General features: G+C 47.0%; 1 protein-coding gene across 7 annotated transcripts in view; it reads left to right on the top strand.

The window, feature by feature from the left end:
• ANKMY1 (ankyrin repeat and MYND domain containing 1) overlaps nucleotides 1-23895 on the top strand; it is a 94161-nt gene that overhangs the window by 47697 nt on the left and 22569 nt on the right. For 5 of the 7 annotated variants that reach the window (XM_077958018.1, XM_077958016.1, XM_077958019.1 and 2 more), the window contains 3 exons: nucleotides 476-607; nucleotides 8255-8368; nucleotides 8696-8861. In XM_077958018.1, the coding sequence (XP_077814144.1) occupies nucleotides 476-607; nucleotides 8255-8368; nucleotides 8696-8861 (412 nt within the window). Of the gene's footprint in view, nucleotides 1-475; nucleotides 608-8254; nucleotides 8369-8695; nucleotides 8862-11471; nucleotides 11702-23895 lie in introns of those variants that run through there. The other 2 variants (XM_077958020.1, XM_077958021.1) reach the window with 2 other exon arrangements.

Here is a 23895-nt window from a genome sequence, read left to right as displayed (position 1 = left end):
GAGGTGTGCCTCATTCTGCATCTGGCCGAGTGGTCACAGTGACACTGGTGTTCCGGGGCAGAGGCAGACAGCTTGGGCACCAGGCAGATGTGCCCCTAACCCTGTGCTGGGGGCACTGGCCCCTGGGCTTGGCTCTCTCCAGGGCTGGAGAGCAAGGTGGGAGCTGGGACCACCCTGGAGAGTCCCCATTATGTCAGGGGACAGAGAAGGTGCTGGAACCGGCCCACCTGGGTGGAGTTCCAGCTCCTCCCTAACAGACCAGACATGGGACCCCTCCCCGCCCAGCGTCATCCTCTGTGGGACAGGCCAACAGCGGGACCCACCGTGGGAAGGATCTATGGGAAGGGCCAGCAGTGGCCTCCGTGAAGCTCCTGCTTTCGGGGGTTAGTTCTGGAGTGGCCCAGCTCTGGGGACTTCCCCACTGTCAGGGGAGGTGACATGGTGGCCACTGATGAGCCTGTCTGTGTATGTCCAGGTTGTGAAGGAGCTCCTGACCCACGGAGCGGACCCCAACCTGCCCCTGACCAAAGGCTTGGGCAGCGCCCTGTGTATCGCCTGTGACCTGACCTATGAGCACCAGAGGAGCGTGGACGAAAGGCTGGCCCTGGTCAGGGGGGTGGCCCTGGTGAGGGGGGCGGGAGGTTGGGATGGCCCTGGGTGGTAGGGGTGTGAGGGTGGGTGACCTTGGTGAGGGGTGTGAGGGCTGGGTGGCCCTGGTGAGGGGGACGGGAGGGTGGGTGGTCCTGGGTGGGGGGAGGGAGGAGTATGAGGTGGGCTGGCCCTGAGCATGGGGAATGGGTGCTCTGGGAGTGGGGCCCTCATGGACTTCTCTGCCTGACTCTCATTCCTGATTGGCAGTGGATCATTTGTTCTGTGTTCTCCAAGCCTTGGTGGTCTAAATAGTGGAGAAAAGACAAAATGTTGTCTGCTTTTAATATTTTACAGGCCTTAAAAATTATGAAGTGGCAGATCCACTCAACAGACCAGACAGAAAGGTTCCCTGAACTTTATCTCAGTGAAAACAGGATTCAGGATACACATAGGCCTCACCGTGGTCCAGCTGCACAATCTTGGCTTTCTCAATGGTCCACACAGCTGCTGGGCGGGGGTGTGCGGCGTTGTCCCCGGCCACAGGGAGCGGCTTTCTTGGGTGGAAGCTCACCCTTGGGAAGTCCTGCCGGCGCTGGAGGCACTTTCTGTCCTGAGCCCTAGGCACGTCCCTCGAGTGTCCCTCCCACATGGCTCCGGGAACTCTCGGCGGCTTCGGCTCAGGCAGGGCCTCCCTTTGTGGCCTGCTGCCTGCTGTTCTCTGCCTGTGCCAGCCTGTCTTGCGCCTGGTGTGGGCACCACCCAGGAGCTTGCTTTCCTCAGTCCATCTTGATACGCACTTTGGTTCTTACCTGTCTGAGGGAGAAAGGGGGAAGCAGGAGGGGGGCGAGACTCAGGCGTCTGGAAGCGGGGGCATCTGGAAGGTTGTTTGATGCCACAAAAGGGTAGCTTTACTTTAAAGAACTGAGATTCTTATCTTGAGATGCTGTTTCCAGATCTGATTTTAAGGCTCCTGTCCTTCTTCCTAAGACCCTGTTCCGTCTGGGATAGACTATGCAAGGACGCCGTGGTCAGCTTTCCGTAGGTGGCAGAGGATGGAATGAAACAGTGTGTGTGGATAGTCGGCACCATTTCTGGACCTGGGGGCTGGGAGGGGCCCCGATGTGCTTTCTGAGCTTCATGGGGCCCAGGATTGATGACCAGTCTCTTGTTCATCTAAGTCTGAGTGAACAGGAAAAGGACACAAGACGGGAGAGGCAGCTCAGGGGGCAGCGTTGTTATGTGTGGACGCTGATTGGAAGATGTGTCTTGAACATACGGAATAGCACTTTGTCCGGGGTTGGGGGCTCCCAGTGCCTCGTCCAGGATTAGGGGGCTCCCCAGCGCCTCGTCCGAGGTCAGGGGGCTCCGCAGCACCTCGTCTGGGGTTAGGGGGCTCCCAGCACTTTGTCAGGGGTTAGGGGGTTCCCAGTGCCCCCTATTTTTTATTTATAAAATATAAAAACATTTTTTATCATCTGTATGCCATCAGCCAGTTGTAAAAACACTAATATGGCAGAATTCGATTCGCTTTTGTTATCTCTATGTGGATTCTCTTACCTCTTCCTAGAGTGACTTCTATCAGGGTCCTGTAGTCTGTTTAACGGACTGAATTTCTGTTAGTTTAAGAGTTCTCCAACTGATCCCTTTGGATTTATCTCTTCCTTTGAATTTTTTTTTTTTTTTTTTTTTTTAGACGGAGTTTCGCTCTTGTCGCCCAGGCTGGAGTGCAGAGGTGCGATCTCGGCTCACTGCAACCTCTGCCTCTCAGGTTCAAGCAATTCCCCTGCCTCAGCCTCCCAAGTAGCTGGGATTACAGGTGCCCGCCACCACGTCCAGCTAATTTTTGTATTTTTAGTAGAGATGGGGTTTCACCATGTTGGCCAGGCTGGTCTCTAACTCCTGACCTCAGGTAATCCGCCCGCTTTGGCCTCCCAAAGTGCTGGGATTACAGGTGTGAGCCACCGCGCCTGGCCCCTTTCCAGTATTTTAAATCTGTTTCCCGCTTCCTCATTGCCTGAGCCGGGTTCCACCTGAGTGACAGCAGCCCAGCGTGTCCCTGGCCACGGGACCGTTTCTGCGGCGCCTTCTGTACATTTCTGGTAGCTGTCCTTCACCAAAGTAGGGAACTCCCCTTCATTTGCAGCTTGCCATGAGGATTTATCAGGTTGGTTATGGAAAAAATCTTTTTTCATTTTTATTTTTTGTTTGCCAAAAAACATTACAGTAACATACCTATAATGTTTTGCCTTTCAAAAACATTACGGTAACATACCTATAACATGAAGTTTACCATCTTAACCACTGCAGGTGTGCGTGTCGTGGTAAGTCTGTTCTCATTGCTGTGCAGCTGTCATCACCCTCCCTTTCCAGAGCTGCTTCATCTTGCGAAATGAAGCCTCTGTCTCCATTCCACACTCACTCCCATTCCCCACCCCCGGCCTCTGGCCATTCTACTTTCTGTCTGTGAATGTGAAACACCCCACATACATGGAAGCACACAGTACTTGTTCTTTTTGTGACTGGCTTTCACTCAGCACCCTGTCCTGAAGGTTCATCTATGGGGTAGCTGGTGTCAGGATTTCCTTTCTTTTCAAGGCTGAGTGATACCCCCCAGGATGCAGGGACGACATCTGGCTTCTCCGTTTCTCTGTTGATGGACATTTGGGCTGCTTCCACGTTTGAGCTGTTGTGAGGAATGCCGCTAGTGGCACAAATGGACACGTTTCTCTTCAAGAGCCCGCTTTCAGTTCTTCTGGGAACTTGCCTGGAAGTGGGATGGCTCGGTCCTATGGTATAATCATTCTATGTTTAATTTATTTTTTTTTTTTTTTTTTGAGTCCAGGTCTCACTCTGTCGCCCAGGCTGGAGTGCAGAGGCATGATCTCAGGTCACTGCGAACTCCGCCTCTCAGGTCCAAGCAGTCCTCCTGCCTCATCCTCTTGAGTAGCTAGGATTACAGGCGTGTGCCACCACACCCAGCTAATTTTTATATTTTTAGTAGAGACGGGATTTCACCATGTTGGTCAGGCTGATCTTTGAACTCCTGACCTGAAGTGATCCACCCACCTCGGCCTCCCAAAGTGCTGGGATTACAGGCCTGAGCCACCGCACCCAGCCATATGTTCAATGTTTTGAAGAACCTCCGTACTGTTTCCACGACAGCTGCACTGTTTCATGTTCTCACCAACAGTGGACAGGGTTCCAGTCACTCCAGACTATCACCAATACTTGCTATTTTCTGTTTTTTTGATAGTTGCCATCCTAATGGATGCGAGGTGGTATTTTGTTTGTTTTTTAAACAGAGTCTCACTCTGTCGCCCAGGCAGGAGTGCAGTGATGTGATCTCGGCTCACTGCAGCCTCCACCTCCTGGGTTCAAGATTCTTGCTGGAATTACAGGCGCCCACCACCACACCCAGCCAATTTTTGTATTTTTAGTAGAGATAGGGTTTTGCCATGTTGGCCAGACTGGTCTCAAACTCCTGGCCTTAAGCGATCCGTCTGTCTTGGCCTCCCAAAGTGCTGGGATTACAGGCGGAAGTCACCCCCGCCAGCCTTCTCATTGTGGTTTTGATATGTATTTCCCTAATGATGAGTGATGTTGAACGTCTTTCATGTGCTTATTGGCCATTTATGTATCTTATTTGGAGAAATGTCTATTCAACTTCTTCGGCAATTTTTGAATCTTTATTATTATTGTTGAGTTTTAGGACATTTCTATATATTCTAGATGTTAATCCCTTATCGAGTATGTAATTTACAAATATTTTGATATACAAAAGTTTTTAATTTTCATGAAGTCCAGCTTGTCTATTTTTTCTTTTGCTGCCTTTACCTTTGGTGTCATAGCCAAGAAATCATTGTCAAATTCAATGTCATGAAGATTCTTCCTATGTTTTCTTCTAAGAGTTTTATAGTTTCAGCTAGGAACTTTCAGAAATACTTTTCCGTAGCCTCCTGGAAAATCTGGTGCTTTTCTCTTATTATGCTTTCGTGGGACCTGAGTCCATGGAGTCCCTGAAACCCTAGGGGTGCCCTGGCTTGGGGGGTGTACGTAAACAGTGGTGCTGCAGGACCCTTCTGCTAGAGGCCTGGGCTACCTAGGTCCTGGCGACGCCTCCATCTCCCACCACGTCTTGCTGGTCAGGCTGTGGCAGAACCTTGTTTCAGGGGCTCTTCCTCTGGCGCTCCTGTGGCTGCTGCAGCAGACCACAGCTTGGGCGGCTTAAGCCACAGAAGTGAGCTGGCTCTGGTCCTGGAGGGTGGAGGCCACGGTCGCGGTGTTGCAGGGTTGTGACCCTGTTGTAGACCCTGGTGTAGACCTTGCTGTGGCTTCTGGGGGCTGGCTGGCCACCTCTGCCCTCCTCAGCTCATGGTGTTCTCCTGCATGCACGTCTGTCTCTGCAGCCAAACGTCCCTTCTCAAAAGACAATGGTCATATTGGACCACCTACCACGCTAAGGACCTCATGTTACTTTGATCATCTGCAACGACCCTATGTCCAAATAAAGTCATGTTCACAGATCCCGGGGGTTAGGACTTCAGCTTACCTTTTTAGGGGACCCAAGCGAACCCACCACACACGGCTTCGGCGTTTTCAGTCTTCTTCTCCTTTCTCCTTGGCTGCTGTTCTTGGCCTTGGCCCGTGGTGAGCACGTGGGACGCACAGGCCTGAGGTGGAGCTTGTTGAGGGTCTGGGGTCACCAGGCCTCCTGAATATTCTCATACTAAACTTTCTAAAGATTGTCCCATAAATGAACGCGTGAAGCTCGAGCTCGGGGCCCCCCGACTCCCCAGGCCCCGGCACGTGGATGGCTGCAGCACCAGGCATGGGCTCCACATTTGTCTTTGAACGGCCAAGGAAGGGGCTGCCAGAACATAGGTTAGCAGTGTTTGGAGAAAAACCATTGCAGAAAGGAGCTTTCATCAGCCAGGGGACCTTTAGAAAGTCCCTCCCTCACTGTCTTTTCTCTGGCCTCCGGGGGACAAAATCCTGTTCTCACAAACATTTCTAGCTCCTCTCACTGGGCAGGCTCTGCTTAGATGTGGGGCCCCAAATTTCCTTAATTTGAGAGCAGAGCAAGTCCGACTGAAGGATCCGTGTTCAAGCCCACTGATCCTGACAGACTCCTCAGAGGCACACGCCGGGCCGGTCAGCTTCAGGCCGCCCCTTCCTCTTCCCGGGAAGGTCCCAGCCTTCCCTCCCGGTAGTGTTCAGCAGGGGCTGTGGTCTCAGAGGCGGAGCCCCCTGGGCAGGGCTGGTTCCTGCAGGGTGCTGATGCTGCTGGGGTCTGAAGAGGCATGGAGGACAGGGCCACTGGAGAGGCGGGCTCCGGGGATGGAGGGGCGAGGTTATCCAGCTGCAGCCGAGGGCATGCCTGGGGAGCCTCAGCAGGGGAACGGGGTCATTGTGCCATGGAGGTGGGGCAGAGTGCCTGGGGGGTGAGGTGGAGGCAATGATGTCAAAGTTCAGATGGGGGTGCTTGGGAGGTGAGGGTCTGGAGGGGAGCATTGGCGAGTAAATGGTTTGGCAGAGGGACAGCAAAGTGTATCTCAGTTCTCACCGTGGATGAGGCGGTCACCCCGGGCAGCCAGGGCCAGGGTTGGAAGATACTCCTGGTGATAGACAGGCAGGTCAGCAAATGGGGAGGGGCTGTGGTGGGAGAAGAAGGGGTGAGGACATGGGACCTGAGTTGAGAAAGCCCCAGGCCAAAGCACACACTGCACACCCTGCTGGGGCTGGTTGTCCCCAGTGACTCCCAGGGGTTGGGGTCAGTGTGGAGGGGTCTATGGAGACATGGGAGCTGTGGGGATGCAGAAGTTCCCAGGAATGATGTTTGGCCAGAGGGGAGAAGGTGCCCAGCAGGGTGAGACGAAGGGGTGAATCCCAGCTGCTGCCGAGTGGCCAGTCCTGGGAGCCCAGGGGCGGGGTGGGGTAGGGTAGCTGCGTCACTACGCAGGCAGAGCTGTCCAGAGAAGCTGTCCCAGTGGCAGGACTGAGTGAGGCCTGGGTGCCCTACAAAAACAACACTTGGGGGATGGGGATGGGCTGGCAAGTCCCCCAGCAACATTGGGCAGGGAAGGGTCAATCCATCATCCACCCACCTGTCCATCACCAAGCACCTGTGGCAGCCCTCACTCACCCACCGTCTGCCCACCTTTCCTGAAAAAGATTTGATGAGGTGGGGGGGCCTCGGAGGCATGTCCAGCAGGGAACCAACTCATGGGGTTTTTGGCATGTTATCATGGCTTCAGCAGGAAGAGTCAAGAAGACGGGGGTGTCATGGGTGGATCTGGGTGGCTCTATCCTCGGGAGCAGTGGAAAACAGCCGCCTCCTGTGCCTGGCGTATGCCTTGCCTGGCCTCACTTGGCCTTGAGGAATCTGTGTATAAACTCCACCCGTGCCCCCATGCGCCAGGGAGTCAGCCGTTCAGGCCAGGCTGGCCACTGGTGTTGGTGGCATTGGCTGCTCCGCTGTCCCGCACTGTGCCTGGTGCCATGCCCAGAGCATTGTTCTCGTGTGTTGCTGAGAAAGCAGGGTTGCTGTGTTTGTGTGGAATGTGTGTTATGCATGTCACAGAGAGTGGGGATCTCGCTGGGGGAGTTGTGTTTCACCAAATCATGGCCCTGCTTGCACTTGGCTAGCAAGGCCCCCATGCACACAGCAGTGAGCCTTCCACAGATGACGGCCTGGTTTTCATTCACTCACACGGGCTGCCCTGAGCCTGCCAGGCCCCCGATAGAACTTGCCTCCTCCCATGTCAGGAGAGGCAGCCTCTTTAGATGATCCTTGCTTTGGATGGGATTGTTGTACCTGTTGAGCCAGAGACCATTGCTGTCGTATGTTTGCCACGAGTCAGGCACACATGCACACAGGCTCATGCATTCACACGTTTGTCAGGCATGCTTGGACTCAGACATACATGTGTGCCCTTACTCATGCATGCACACACACTAGCCCCCACTCATGCACAGACACACATGCAGGTGCACACACCCACACTGCACACCTACATGCATGCAGGCACACTCACACCTACCCACCTATGAGCATGCATGCACATATCCACACACACTCACCCACTAGCCCCACACATGCACACACACACATCCACACACATCCACACACCTACCTACATGCAGGCACACTCACACCCACCCAGCCATGAACACACATACACATACCCATGCATGCCCACGCACTGGCCCCCCGCCCCGCACACACCAAATACAAGCATACACGTGCACTTGCTGTCTTGTTGAGCACCCCCATGGCGTGTTGGGATCTGATGAAGAACAAGAGCTGCCTGGTGTCTGCCCTCATGTCACTGACAGCCTGAGGGGAGCAGGACTGTAACGGACTTCACAGACTCCATTGATTCTATGGTGCTGCGAGTCGGGCACCAGGGAGGGCTCCCCGAGGCGTGGCCTAGCCTTGACTTCACTGTGACATCGTTAGGCGAGGCTCAGCCCCAACTCCTTGTCCATGAGGTCAGCCCCGTCTCCGTCTCCCTCTCCCAGTTTGTCTCCTGGGCACTGCTGCACACCTGCGAGGGTGGCCTTGGTGGGGACTGCAGGTGACCGTGGCCCTTCTCAGGCGGTCTTCACTGCTCCCAGTAGCCAGGGTGTCCTTGCGCGTCTGACCTGGTTCTGTTCTCCACAGATTGACCGACTCATCAATCACGGGGCCGACATCCTGAAGCCCGTGACGCTCAGACAGGGGGAAAAGGTGGCGGTGGGCACAGCTGTGGACTATGGCTATTTCAGATTCTTCCAGGTAGGTGGTGAGCCTCCTGTGAGGAAGGAGGGGGAGTGTGGGTCATGTGCAGGACCCCCAGCTGGGGCATTAGCTCCTCTGGGGCAAAGCTGGGCTCAAGGTTCCTAGTGCCTTCCCCAGAGCAGCCCCTTGGCTGCAGAGGCAACCCCCCCAAAGTGCCGAGCTCATGCCAGGTGCAGCTGTGTGTGCTCCCAGCTTTGTGTGTCTGTCAGGGTTCGTCCTCAGTTATACATCATAAGAGCCGAGAGGGGCCCTCGATCACCCAGAGTCACCCCCGCAGTGAGGGGCGAGCCCGGGACCCTGTGGTGACCCTGGCGCTGTGTGCAGGACCGGAAGATTGCCCACTGCCCCTTCCACACGCTGATGCCGGCGGAGCGCGAGACGTTCCTGGCACGGAAGCGGCTCCTGGAGTACATGGGCTTGCAGCTACGGCGAGCTGTCTTTGCCAAGGAGAGCCAGTGGGACCCCACGTGGCTGTACCTGTGCAAGAGAGGTGAGCAATGGGCCCTGTTCTGCTCTGCTCCACGGGGCAGGGTTCCGGCCTCATGCCTGGGGCTGTGATCCCTGGAGATCTGGACCCCCTGGGGCTCTGGAGGAGCCTTCCTGGGGCTGGCTCGTCAGCTTGGCTTGGCCCAGCCCCTTTGTGTCCCGTCCTCCAAGGAGCTCGTGCAGGAGAGATTGAGAAGAGGGGTCTGGACTGGGGAGGTTCCCCTGGGAAGCGGAGTTGGTGGCTTAGGGCCAGGGCCCAGGTCAGAGGGGCCCCACGCCCAGGAGAGGACTAGGCACTGCTGCGGGAGCCCTGTAGGGAGTTCCAGTCCACCCAGCACAGGGCATGTGGGCCCGAGGCCTGGAGTGGTGCTCCCCTGCATGGTCACACCCCTACAGGGTGCGTCCTGCACACCCCCACACATCCCCAGCTCCCCACATGCACCCACCCCACAAACGTACCATCCATCTACTGATGTCTACTTCCCCATGTACCCACACCCACATACCCACCCCCACCCACCTGGTCACCCCCACATACCCACCCCCACCCACCTGGTCACCCCCACATACCCACCCCCACCTACCTGGTCACCCCCACATACCCACCCCCACCCACCTGGTCACCCCCACATACCCACCCCCCACCCACCTGGTCACCCCCACATACCCACCCCCCACCCACCTGGTCACCCCCACTCCCAGATACTCACTCCCCACCCCCACATCCCCACCCACCTACTCACCCCCACCGCCACATACCCCCTCATGTTCCCACCCCCACGTTTACCTACTTATGTCTACCTCGTACACACAGACCCACTTACACATCCATGCACACTGACACCCACACCCATCCTCTCCTCACATAAAAACCTGTCACGTGTTAACGTGTGCACACACACACACGAACCTGCTGATCCCACCCTCCACACTGAGTCCTCAGTCCCATACAGTCCCCCACTGAGCAACCCCCCAGATGCCTTCCCAGCACACAGTGCTCCGCCCCACACACTTCCACATGCTGTTAGTCCGTTTGCGTTGCTGTAAAGGAACGTCTGAGACCAGGTAATTAGAGAAGAGGTTTAATAGGCTTGTGGTTCTGCAGGCTGCACAGGAAGTATGGTACCAGCATCTGCTTCTAGGGAGACCTCAGGGAGTTTCTACTCCCGATGGAGGGCGAAGGGAAGCCTGTCCATCACATGGCAAGAGAGGGAGGGAGAGAGAAGGCAGGGGTGTCCCAGGCTCTTCTAAACTCCCAGCTCTCATGTGAACTAACAGAACTCACTCGTCCCCAAGGGGATGGCACTAAGCTACTCATGAGGGATCCATCCCCACGATCCGGTCACCTCTTACCAGACCCTACCTCCCACAGGGGGCCCGCAGTTCAACATGAGATTTGGAGGGGACACATCCAAACCACATCGCATGCTTATGTCCCCACAAATATTTACCAGCCACATGCCCACCCACACACTTGCACACTCCCCAGCATGTATGCCCTGAAATCCCTCAGCCCCACCCCCACAGCTATCTGCACACCTACCCACACACATGCCTGTCCCCACCCACACAGCACACTGCTTCCCCACATCCCACCCAACCACGGTCTGCATACATCTACACACACATATGGACACCCCCCACCCACCTCCCAAACTCACTTATGTACTGTCACACATGTGCCCACCCTCGCATAAACCCCCACCCCACCCCAACACCTGCCCCATCCAACCCCGGCCCTCACTTATATACCAGGTCATCCACTGCCACCCATGTCTCACACATGCACACAGCCACAAGCCACTCCCATAATATGTGCCCCCCCCCACACACATACTAACTTCCCCTTGACACAAACGTAAACTTCCCCCCACCTGGCTCGCCCACCAGTACACATGGATGCACCTTTGCTGAGGCTACTTCATGGCCAGGGTGCCTGCAAGGTGAGGCCTCCATTTGTGTAGAGCCCCACTTGGGGGATATAGGTTCTGCTTTGGGCATGACACCCCTGAGGATACTGGGGTTCTAATCAGGCTTGTACTGGCCCATGGATGGAGGACCAGGCGGGAAGAGGCAAGTTGAGAAGACCCACATCTACTGCCTCCTCCTGTCCATCAGAGATTAGGTCCTAAAATGGGGGTGTCACTTACGGAGAAGTATCCCATTGTCCCGACCCCCAGCTCCAGAGCCTTGGCTCAGCGATTCTGCCCGGGAAGAGACACACCATAAAACAGCTTTGGGCCGGGCGCGGTGGCTCAAGCCTGTAATCCCAGCACTTTGGGAGGCCGAGGCGGGTGGATCACGAGGTCAGGAGATCGAGACTATCCTGGCTAACATGGTGAAACCCCGTCTCTACTAAAAATACAAAAAAAAAAAAACTAGCCGGGCGTGGTGGCGGGCGCCTGTAGTCTCAGCTACTTGGGAGGCTGAGGCGGGAGAATGGCGTGAACCCGGGAGGCGGAGCTTGCAGTGAGCCGAGATCACGCCACTGCACTCCAGCCTGGGAGACACAGCGAGACTCCGTCTCAAAAACAAAACAAAACAAAACAAAACAAAAAAAAAACAGTGAGCTTCACACCTGGCATCACAAAGAAACCAACTTCATTTTTAACAGAGCAAAGACAACTTCAAGCCTAATGTTGAGAGGCAATTGGAAGGAGATCGGTAGATTCACTGGAGATAGACTAGAGTATAGAATGGCTAATTGCGAGAGAAAACTAAGAAGAGAGAGAGACAGGAGAAGCCTTCCTGTGATCGTAACAAATCTCACACACCACAAGGACTGATCGAAAGAGCACACAGCATATAAAGAAACATTTATTCAATAAAATCTTTTAAAACTCAGTAAGAACAGAGAATGTCTGTGATATTAAACCAAGATCTACCTTCCTTTTCACCCTCCCAGCTCACGGAGGCAGGAACTCTATTCCAGATGGGTACAGCCAAGAACACCAGTAGAAGGGGGCATGGATGTCAGTAATTCTCATCCTGCCCCCAGCTACCTGTTGCTGAGGCTAAGTTCCTCTTGCTCCAGACTTAGTGTGTCTCCAACATGGCCAGGAGGTGGAGGCTCCATTCTTATCTGCAGCTTCCAAGATGGCCAGGAGGTGGTGCAGTAAGAATTACTGGAGGTGATGATGGGCAATATCAAGAAGATTGGTAAACTCACTGGAAATACAGGTGAAACTCATCTGCCAGCAATTATATACTATAGTTTGTATTACCTATAAAGTATGCCAGAGAAAAATGAGGAAAGATAGCTGGGAAGAGCCCTCCTGTGGTCAGAACAAATCTTGAATACTGACCTTGGGAACTATCCCTTCAATGAGCTCTGATCTAATTGGATCAGCCTAGGAAGCCATTTATACCCAGGGCACTGTTGCAAATTATGAACAGTCAGCCGGCAATTATCAGAACTTAACAGGAGCGTATGGTCATGGAAGGAGAGAGTCAAAGAGATCTTTGTCCAAACCACTGTCACCTGAGGGTCACTGGACAAACCCAAGGCTGCCTTCCATGAGAAGGAACATCAGAAGCTTTATACTGCAGGAGAGAAATGTATTTCACACAATTAACCCAGCTGGTCATTAACCAAATAAACAAACAGATAGTAATATCCAGCCCCAAGGGAGAAGAATGAAGGAAAATGAACAGGTCCTCAGAGAAAAGTGGGAGACCAACAAGAGAGAAAAAAAGAATGATGAGAAATGAAGAGATCATCAGGGGAAAGTGGACACCATCAAGCACACCGATATGTATATAATTAGAGTGCCGGAAGCGGAGGTGAGAGAGAAAGGAGCAGGACAAATGTTTGGATAAATGATGGATAAAAACTTTCTAAATGTATTTAAAAATAATTTATGTATCTAGGAAGCTTAATGGAGTTTCAAGTAGGATAAAATGGAGATTCGTAAAACAGACATATCAGAGTTAAAATACTGAAAGCCAAAGACAAGGAGAAAACATTAAAAGCAGCAAGAGAAAAGTAACTCAAAACTTACAAGGAAATCCCAGTAAGATTAACAGCTAGCCAGCATCTCATCAGAAGAAATTGGTTGGGGGATGGTCAAGATGGCTAATAAGAAGCATTTCATGCCCAGTTTCTCCACTTAGTAGAACCAGAGCAGTGTATAGACAGTCACACTCCAAGTACTTTATCCAAGAGAGAATGCTGGAACTCAACAGAGAAGTGACAGGGGACACAAAAAGTGGGGGAGGAGGAGGAGAGGCTGCCTCTCTGACTGGGTTCGGCTGGGCACCAGGAGTGAATTCCCAGTGTAGGGAAGAGGTGAGTAGTAGATTTCCAGTTGCCTACTTCCTCACCATGGAATCATGCAATCCTGGCAGGACAATCCCTTGACCCTCCCAACCCTTGAAGCTAATATAGGAAACTTTCAGGAGACTGTGGGATGGAAGAGCTCCAGGAAGGAAGGTTGCACTGGGTTCCACACCCTTTCTGAGACCTAAGTGGCCTCAGCAAGTCACCATTTTCAAAACTAGCCTCTGGAAAACTACATTCTGTCCTGGGACCCACAGGCCCTGGGACTATGGAGTATTATGGAAACTCAAGTTGTCACTGCTGGGACGGGAGCAAGCCAGGTATGCTCCCACAGTAGGGGCTAGGAACTGAGCAAGGCCTGGGGTGGCAGTGTCTGGTGCTGGGAAGTGAGTACTTCTGTGATCTGAGACAGGGATGTTAGTGGGCTGGAGTTCAGTGGCATAATCTCGGCCCACTGTAACCTCTGCCACCTCTGTTCAAGTGTTTCTCCTGCCTCAGCCTCCTGACTAGCTGGGATTACAGGCGCGCAGCACCATGCCTGGCTATTTTTTTGTATTTTTAGTAGAGATGGGGTTTCACTATGTTGGTCAGGCTGGTCTTATATTCCTAACCTGATGATCTGCCTGCCTCGGCCTCCCAAAGTGTTGGGATTACAGGCGTGAGCCACCACACGCGGCCACCAAAAAGAAATTTTTGAGATCCCAGATAAAGAATTTGAAATACTGATTTTTAGGCCAGGTGCGGTGGCTCATGCCTGTAATTCCAACACTGGGAGGCCGAGGCAGGCAGATCATTTGAGGTCAGGAGTTCCAGACCAGCCTGGCCAACATGGTGAAACCTTGTCTCTACTAAAGTACAAAAATTAGCTGGGTGTGGTGGTACATGCCTGTAATCCCAGTCACTCGTGGGGCTGAGGCAGGAGAAATGATGAACCCAGGAGTCAGAGGCTGCAGTGAGCCGAGATTGTGCTACTGTACTCCAGTCTGGGCGGCAGAGTGAGACTCTGTCTCAAAACAAAACAAAACAAAACAAAAAGAAATAATTGATTTTAAAGGATCTAAAATAGAAGAGAATACTGAACAAACAATACAAATAAATTAGAAAAATAAGGATATGAATGAGAAATTTATCAAAGAGACATTTAAAAAAAAAAAACCAAACAAAATTCTGGAACTGAAGAATTCATTGAAGGAAATACAAAATACATTTGAAAGCATCAACAATAGACTAGATGAGACAGAGGAAATCTCAAAACTTGAAGACAGGTCTTTTGAAATAATCCAATCAAACAAAAGTAAAGATAAAAGAATAAAAACAAATAAAGGCTTCATGATATTTAGGACAACATAAAGCAAGTAAATTTGCAAATTATTGGTATCCTTAAGGGCAAAGAAACAAAGGATTAGAAAATGTACTAATGAATTAGGGCCAGGTGTGGTGGCTTACACCTATATAATACCAGTGCTTTGGGAGGCCAAGGTGGGAAGATTGCTTGAGGCCAGGAATTTGAGACCACCCTGGGCAATATAGCAAGACCCTATCTCTACAAAAAAGAAAAAAAATAGCTGGGTATCATGGCATGCACCTATAGTCCTAGCTGTTTGGGAGGCTGGGCCCAGGAGTTTGAGGTTACTGTGGGCTAGGATTGTGCCACTGTACTCCAGCCTGGGTGACACAGCAAGACCCTATCTCTAAAAATAAATAGTTTTTTTTAAAAAAAGAAAACTAATTTAATGAAATAATAGATGAAAACTTCTCAAGTCTAGCAAGAGATATAGACATTCAGATAAAGGAAGTTCAAATGAACCACAGGAAGATACAACAATAAAAGATCTTCTGCATGGCACATTATGGTCAGACCGTCTAAAGTCAAAGAAAATCTTAAAAGCAGCAAAAGAAAAGCGTCTAGTCATCCATAAAGGAAATTCCTTAAAACTAACAGATTTATCAGCAGAAACCTCACAGGCCATAAGAGAATGGGATGGTATATTCAACATGCTGAAAGAAAAAACGCTGTCACCCAAGAATACTATATCCAGCAAAATTATCTTTCATAAATGAAGGACAAATAAAGTCACCCCTGGACAAACAAATGCTGAGGTAATTCGTTACTGCTAGACCAATTCTACAAATGCTCAAGGGAGTCCTAAACGTAGAAGTTAAAGGACAACATTTACCATTATGAAAACACACCACAGTATAAAAGTCACTGGCAAAGTAGTTATACAAAGGAGGAAGAGAAAGAACTCAAATGCTACCACTATAGAAATCCACCTAAGCACAATGCCAAACTATAAGAAAGGAACAAGAAGTATATGAAACAACCAGAAAACAACATGGTGGGAACAAAGCCTTAGGTATCAAGAATAACCTTGAACATGAACAAATTAAAGTACCCTCTTAAAAGATAGAATAGCTAAGCGGATTAAAAATGATCCATGATCCAAAAATGATTCTGCTTACTAGAAACTCACCTTATCATTAAAGACACATACAGACTGAAATAAAGGGATGAAAAAAGATATTCCAAGCAAACATAAACCAGTAGTGAGCAGGAGTAACTAGGTATACTTATATCAGAAAAAATGGACTTTTAGTCAGGAAGAGTAAAAAAAAAAAAAAAAAGTCATTATATAATGATAAAGAGATCAATCTAGCAAGAGGATATTACAACCCTAAATATATATGCACCCAACACTGGAGCACCCAGATTCATGAAGCAAATATTACTAATCTAAAGGCAGATATATACTGCAATACAGTAATAATGGGGGTCTTCAATACCACATTCCCAGCATTAGGCAGATTATCTAGACAGAAGATAAACAAAGAAACATTGGATTGCAACAGGATATCAGACCAAATGGGCCTCACAGACATTTACAGAACATTTTATCTAACAAATGCAGAATATACTTTTCATCAGCACATGGAACATCCTCCAGGATAGACCATATGTTAGAGAACAAAACAAATCTCTACAAATTAAAAAAATCAAAATCATATCAGGTGTCTTCTCAGACCACTATGGACTAAAATGAGAAGTCTGTGCCAAGAAGAACTCTGTAAACTATACAAATACATATACTATTCAAATATGTATACTATACACATATTTATATACAAATATATACAACTATGTGTATACAAATTTGCAAACATAGAAATTAAACATGTTTCTGAATGAATATTGAATCAATGAAGAAATTAAGATGGAAATACAAAAATGTATTGAAACAAACGAAGATGGAAGCACAATATACCAAAACCTGTGGGATACAGCAAAAACAGGGCTAAGAGGGGAAGTTTATAGCAATAAATGCCTACAGCAAAAAATTAGAAAGATTACAAACTAACAATCTCTAACAGTGCACCTCAAAGAACTAGAAAAGCAAGAACAAATCAAATCCAAAATTAGAAGAAGAAAGTAAATAAAGATCAGAGTAGAACTAAATGAAACAGAGAAAAAATACAGAGAATCAGTCAAATAAAAAGTTGATTCTTTAAAAAGTTGGAAACAAGATTGGTAAACTGCTAGCTAGGCTAACCAAGAAGAGAAAATAAATTTCTCCTTTCATATCTTATTTGAAGAAATGAATCTTTGTAAATAAAATCAGAAATGAAAAAGGAGATATTACAACTGATACCACAGGAATACAAAAGATCATCAGAGACTATATGACAAACTGGAAAACCCAGAGGAAATGGATAAATTCCTGGAAACATACAGTCTACCAAGATGGAATGAGGAATAACTAGAAAACCTGAACAGACCAATAATGAGTAGCAAGGTTGAATCAGCAATAAAAAGTCTCTCAACAAGGAAAAGCCCAGGACCAGATAGATTCACAGCTGAATTCTACCAAATATATAAAGAAGAACTAATACCAATCCTCCTGAAACCATTCCAAAAAATTGAGGAGGGAATTCTCCCTAACTCATTCTATCAGGCCAGTGTCACCCTGATACCAAAGCAGACAAGGACACAAGCAGAAAATCTACAGGTCAATATTCCTGATTAATCTAGATGCAGAAATTCTCCATACAGTACTAGCAAGCCACATCCAACAGCACTTTCAGAAGATTAGGTGAGGCTTATACCTCACATGCAAGGATAGTTCAACATATGCAAATTAATAAATGTGATACATCACATCAACAGAATGAAGGACAAAAACCATACAACCATCTCAATAGATGCAGAAAAAACGCTAGATACAACTCAACAAGTCTTCATGATAAAAACTTTTTTTTTTTGAGACAGAGTCTTGCTCTGTCACCCAGGCTGGAGTGCAGTGGCATGATCTCAGCTCACTGCAACCTCTGCCTCCCAGGTTCAAGCAGTTCTTCCTGCCTCAGCTTCCAGAGTAGCTGGGATTACAGGCACCTGCCACCAAGCCCAGCTATTTTTTTTTCTTTTGTATTTTTAGTAGAGACGGGGTTTTACCATGTTGGCCAGGCTGGTCTCGAACTCCTGACCTCAGGTGATCTGCCTGCCTCGGCCCCCCAAAGTGCTGGGATTGCAGGTGTGAGCCACCATGCCCAGCTGATAAAAACTCTTAAGAAACTAGGCACAGAAGGAACATACTTTAAAATAATAAAGGCCATATATGACAAGTCCACAGCTAACATCATCATGATAGGGAAAAATTAAAAGCCTTTCCTGTAAGAACTGTAATAAGACAAGGTTGCCCGCTTTCACCACTCCCATTCAACCCAGTACTGGAAGTCCTAGCCAGAGGAATCAGGCAAGGGAAAGAAAGAAAAGGCATCCCCATTAGAAAAGAGCAAGCGAAATTGTCCCTCTTTGCTAATGATATTATTCTATATCTAGAAAAACCTAAAGACTCCACCAAAACACTCTTAGGTTTCATAAATGAATTCAGTAAAATTGCAGGTTACAAAAGTAAAGGATAAAACAATCAGTAGCATTTATATACCCCAATAATGACGTAGCCAAGACCAAAATCAAGAAGGCAATCACATTTACAATAGCTACAAAAAATACTTAGGAATAAATTTAACCAAAGAGGTGAAGGATCTCCATAAGGAAAACTATAAAACACTGATGAAAGAAATTGAAGAGGACACACAAAAACATGGGAAGACATCCCTTGTTCATGGGTTGGAAGAATTAATATCGTGAAAATGACCATACCACCAAAAGCAATCTACAGAGTCAATACAATCCCTATCAAAATACCAGTGCCATTCTTCACAAAAACAGAAAAAACAATCCTAAAATTCATGTAGCACCAAAAAAGATCCCAAATAGCCAAAGCAGTCCAGAACAAAAAGAACAAAGCTGGAGACATCACATTACCTGGATTCAAAATATACTACAAAGCTATAGTAACCAAGACAGCATGTATTGATATACAAATAGACACACAGACCAATGGAACAGAATAAAGAACCCAGAAATAACGCCATATATTTACAGCCAACTGATCGTTGTCCAAGCTGATAAGAACATACATTGGGGAAAGGACACTTTCTTCTGTAAATGGTGCTGGGAAAATTGGATAGCCGCGTGCAGAAGAATGAAAGTGGACCCTCCTTATCTCTCACCATATATAAAAAAGACTCTACATGGACTAAAGACTTAAACACGAGACTTGAAACTATAAAAATACTCAAAATTTAGGGCAAATTCTCCTGGACATTGATCTAGGCAAAGAAAGTATGACTAAGACTTCAAAAACACAGGCAACAAAACCAAAAATAGACAAACGGGATTTAATAAAACTAAGGAGCTTCTGCACAATGAAAGAAATAATCAACATAGCGAAGAGAGAACCTGGTGAATGGAGAAAACATTTGCAAACTATTTACCTGAGAGGAGACTAATATTCAGAATATACAGGGAACTCATACAATTCAACAGGAAAAAATAATCCTATTAAACTTGAGTAAGGGACATGAATTGACGTTTCTCAAAAGAAGACATACAAACAGCCAGTGGTCGTATGAAAAAAATGCTCATCTGTTCATCTTATGCCTAAAAAACAAAAAAAGAATAGCTTAACATCACTAATCAGAGAAATGCAAATCAGTCAGAATGGCTATTATAAAAAGACAAAAAAATAACAGATGGTGGAAAGGATGCCAAGGAAAGGGAACTGTTATATGCTGCTGGTGGAATGTAAACTAGTACAGGCACTATGGAACACAGTATGAAGATTTCTACAAAAAAAAAATAGTATTATCATTTGATCCAGCAATCACACTACTATCTACCCAAAGGGGAAAAAATTAGTATATCAAAGGAGCATCTACACTCGCCTATTTATTGCAGCACAATACACAATTGCTATGATACGGAATTGACCTAAATGTTCATCAGCAAATAAATAGATAAAGAAAATGTGGTGGCCGGGCACGGTGGCTCACGCCTGTAATCCCAGCACTTTAGGAGACCGAGGCAGGTGGATCACGAGGTCGGGAGATCGAGACCATCTGGCTAACACGGTGAAACCCCGTCTCTACTAAAAATACAAAAAAATTAGCTGGGCGTGGTGGCGGGCGCCTGTAGTCCCAGCTACTCGGGAGGCTGAGGCAGGAGAATGACATGAACCCAGGAGGTGGAAATTGCAGTGAGCCGAGATTGCGCCACTGCACTCCAGCCTGGGTGACAGAGTGAGACTCCATCTCAAAAACAAAACAACAACAACAAAAAGAAAATGTGGTATATATACACAATGGAATATTGTTCAGACATAGGCAAGAATTAAATCATGTCATTTGTAGCAACACAAGTGGAACTGGAGGTTAGTATCTTAAGTGAAATAAGCCTGGCACAAAAAGACGTCGTATGTTCTCACTTTTATGTGGGAGCTAAAAATTTTGAACACATGGAGGTAGAGAGTAGAAAAATAGATAACAGAGACTGGGAAGGGTGGGTAGAGAGATGAAGAGAAGAGGTTTAAAGGGTACAAAGATGCAGTAAGATAGAAGAAATAAAGTCAATGTTTTAGAGCAGAGTAGAATTACTATACTTAACAAAAATGTATTTTATTCAGGTGATGGGCATCCGAATACCCTAACTTGATCACTAGACAGTATATACATGTCACAAAACTTTTGATGTGCTCCACAAATTTGTGTAAATAATAATAAAAGGATGCAATGAAAGGTTGTTAGAGGAGACTCAAGACAGTGGGATGTCATATTCAAAATGCTCAAAGATGGCTGGACATGGTGGCTCTCATGCCTGTAATACCAGCATTTTGGGAGACTGAGGCAGAAGGACTGTTTGAGCCCAGGAGATTGAGACCAGCCTGGGCAACATGGTGAGACCCAGTCTCTATTTAAAGAAAATTGAAAGTAACCAAACAAAAAACAAAGTGCTCAGAGTTAGATAAACTGTTAACTGAGAATCTTATGTCCAGCAAGTTAACTTGCAAGCATGAAAGTGAAATCGACATATTCCCAGATAAAACCTGTGAGAATTGGTTGTTACAGCCTTCCCTTAAAATAAATACTAAAAGTATTTTGAAAGCAAGTGACTTAAGGTGGGAATTAAATACACATGAACAAAGAGCATTGGCAAAGTTAATTGTAAAGAAGAATATAAATGCATATTTCTTCTTTGTTAGTTGACTTTAAAAGCAATTTAAAAATAATTTATATGTAAGCAATTTGTGTATATATATGTATGCATTGAATTTATATATTATGTGTGTGTGCATGCGTGTGTGGTTGCATATGTGTATATGCCCATAACATATAGAAATGTATTATCTTTGGCAATAACAGTACAAAGGAAGTGGGCAGGGGGAAAGTTCTGTTGTGGTAAGAAATGACTTTAAATGATAACTCAAATTGAGAAGATGAAATGGAGATCCAGAAATGGTAAATAATTTTAATATAACTAAAGCTATAAATATGTATGTTTTCTCCTTTCTTCTCTCAGCTTCTTTAGAATACATAAAATTATATAAAGTAATAATCTTATAATGTTGGATTTATAACCTTTATAGATGTAATGTGTAATAATATCACAAAAAGGCAGAAAAGGAAATAGAGCTATATAGGAATAACTTTTTAATATCTCACTGCTGTTAGTATAGGTCTGAAGCTGATTATGACCAGTCAAGATTCATATGGTAGGCCAGGCATGGTGATTCATGTCTATAATCCCAGCACTTTGGGAGGCTGAGGCAGAAGGATCATTTGAGTCCAAGAATTTAAGACCAACCTGGGCAACATGGCAAGACCCTGTCTCTACAAAAAATTTTTTAAAAACGAGCTTGACATGTGCCATGTGCCTGTAGTCACAGCTACTCAGGTGGCTGAGGTGGAAGGATCACTGGAGCCTGGGAGGTTGAGGCTGCAGTGAGGCATGGTCATGCCACTGTACTTTAGCCTGGGTGACAAGGTGAGAACCTGTCTCAAAAAGAAAAGAAAAGAAAAGAAGATTCATATGGTAAAGGCTGATGTGACCACTAAGGAAAGAACTCAAAAATACAGTTCAAAATTATTAGATAAATTAAGACATTACATTAAAAAGAATCTGCTTGTTTTAGATCTTTGAGGAATCACCACACTGTCTTCCACAATGGTTGAACTAATTTACATTCCCACCAACAGTGTAAAAGCGTTCCTATTTCTCCACATCCTCTCCAGCATCTGTTGTTTCCTGGCTTTTTTTGTTTGTTTGTTTCTTTTTTTTGTTTGTTTTTTGAGATGGAGTCTCGCTCTGTTGCCCAGGCTGGAGTGCAGTGGCACAATCTTGGCTTACAGCAAGCTCCACCTCCCGGGTTCAAGCCATCCTCCCATCTCAGCCTCCTGAGTAGCTGGGAGTACAGGCATGCACCACCATGCCCAGCTAATTTTTGTTGTTTTTAGTAGAGACAGGGTTTCACTGTGTTAACCAGGATGGTCTCAATCTCCTGACCTTGTGATCCATCCGCCTTGGCCTCCCAAAGTGCTGATTACAGGCGTAAGCCACCATGACTGGCCATTTCCTGACTTCTAATGATTGCTATTCTAACTGGCATGAGATGGTATCTCATTGTGGTTTTGATTTGCATTTCTCTAATGACCAGTGATGATGAGCTTTTTTTCATGTTTGTTGGCTGCATAAATGTCTTCTTTTGAGAAGTGTCTGTTCATATCCTTTGCCCACTTTTTGAGGGGGTTACTTTTTTCTTGTAAATTTGTTTACGTTCTTTGTAGATTCTGGATATTAGCCCTTTGTCAGATGGATAGATTGCAAAAATTTTTTCCCATTCTGTAGGTTGACTGTTCATTCTGATGATAGTTTCTTTTGCTGTGCAGAAGCTCTTTATTTTAATTAGATCTCATTGGTCAATTTTGGCTTTTGTTGCCATTGCTTTTGGTGTTTTAGTCATGAAGTCTTTGCCTATGCCTATGTCCTGAATGGTATTGCCTAGGTTTTCTTCTGGGGTTTTTATGGTTTTATTTCTTACATTTAAGTCTTTAATCCATCTTGAGTGAATTTTTGTATAAAGTGTAAGGAAGGGGTCCTGACTGTTTTCTGCATATGGCTAGCCATTTTTCCCAACACCATTTATTAAATAGGGAACCCTTCCCTCCCATTGCTTATTTTTGTCAGGTTTGTCAAAGATCAGATGGTTGTAGATGTGTGGCATTATTTCTGAGGCCTCTGTTCTGTTCCATTGGTCTATATATCTGTTTTGGTACCAGTACCATGCTGTTTTGGTTACTGTAGCCTTGTAGTATAGTTTGAAGTCAGGTAGCATGATGCCTCCAGCTTTGTTCTTTTTGCGTAGGATTGTCTTGGCTGTACAAGCTCTACCATTTGACCCAGCAATCCCATTACTGGGTATCTACTCAAAGGATTATAAATCATTCTACTATAAAGACACATGTACACATATGTTTATTGCAGCACTATTCACCATAGCAAAGACTTGGAACCAATCCAAATGCCCATCAATGATAGACTGGATAAAGAAAATGTGGCACATATACCATGGAATACTATGCAGCCATAAATAGGCTGAGTTCATGTCCTTTGCAGAGATATGGATGAAGCTGGAAACCATCATTCTCAGCAAACTAACACAGGAACAGAAAACCAAACACCATATGTTTTCACTCTTAAGTGGGAGTTGAACAATGAGGACACATGGACACAGGGAGGGGACAATCACACACTGGGACCTGTTGGTGGGTAGGGGGCTAGGGGAGGAACAGCATTAGGAGAAATACCTAATGTAAATGACGGGTTGATGGGTGCAGCAAACCACCATGGCATGTGTATACCTTGGTAACAAACCTGCACGTTCTGCACATGTATCCCAGAACTTAAAGTATAATATAACAAAAAGAATCCACTTGATGCAGAAGAGTAAAGAAAGAATAAAGGAACAGAAAAATTCGAAGACATAAGGAAACAAAATGCAAAATATCAAATGTAAATCCAACTACAGTATATCATTAATAACATTAAATGTGAATATATTAAACAAGAGGCAGAGATCGTCACATTAGATAAAAGCAGAAGATCCATCTATGTGCTATTTACAGGACACACATGTTAAATTCAATAATACAGGCCAGGTGTGGTGGCTCATGCCTGTAATCCCAGAACTTTGGGAGGCCGAGGAGGATGGATCACCTGAGGTCAGGTGTTTGAGACCAGACTGGCCAACATGGTGAAACCCTGTCTCTACTAAAAGTACAAAAAGTAGCCGTGTATGGTGGTGCAAACCTGTAATCCCAGCTACTGAGGAGGCTGAGGCAGGAGAATCATTTGAACCTGGGAAGC

This window comes from Macaca mulatta, chromosome 12 (assembly GCF_049350105.2).
Source record: "Macaca mulatta isolate MMU2019108-1 chromosome 12, T2T-MMU8v2.0, whole genome shotgun sequence".
Classification (NCBI taxonomy): Eukaryota; Metazoa; Chordata; class Mammalia; order Primates; family Cercopithecidae; genus Macaca; species Macaca mulatta.
This window is presented reverse-complemented; position numbering and strand designations above follow the sequence as displayed.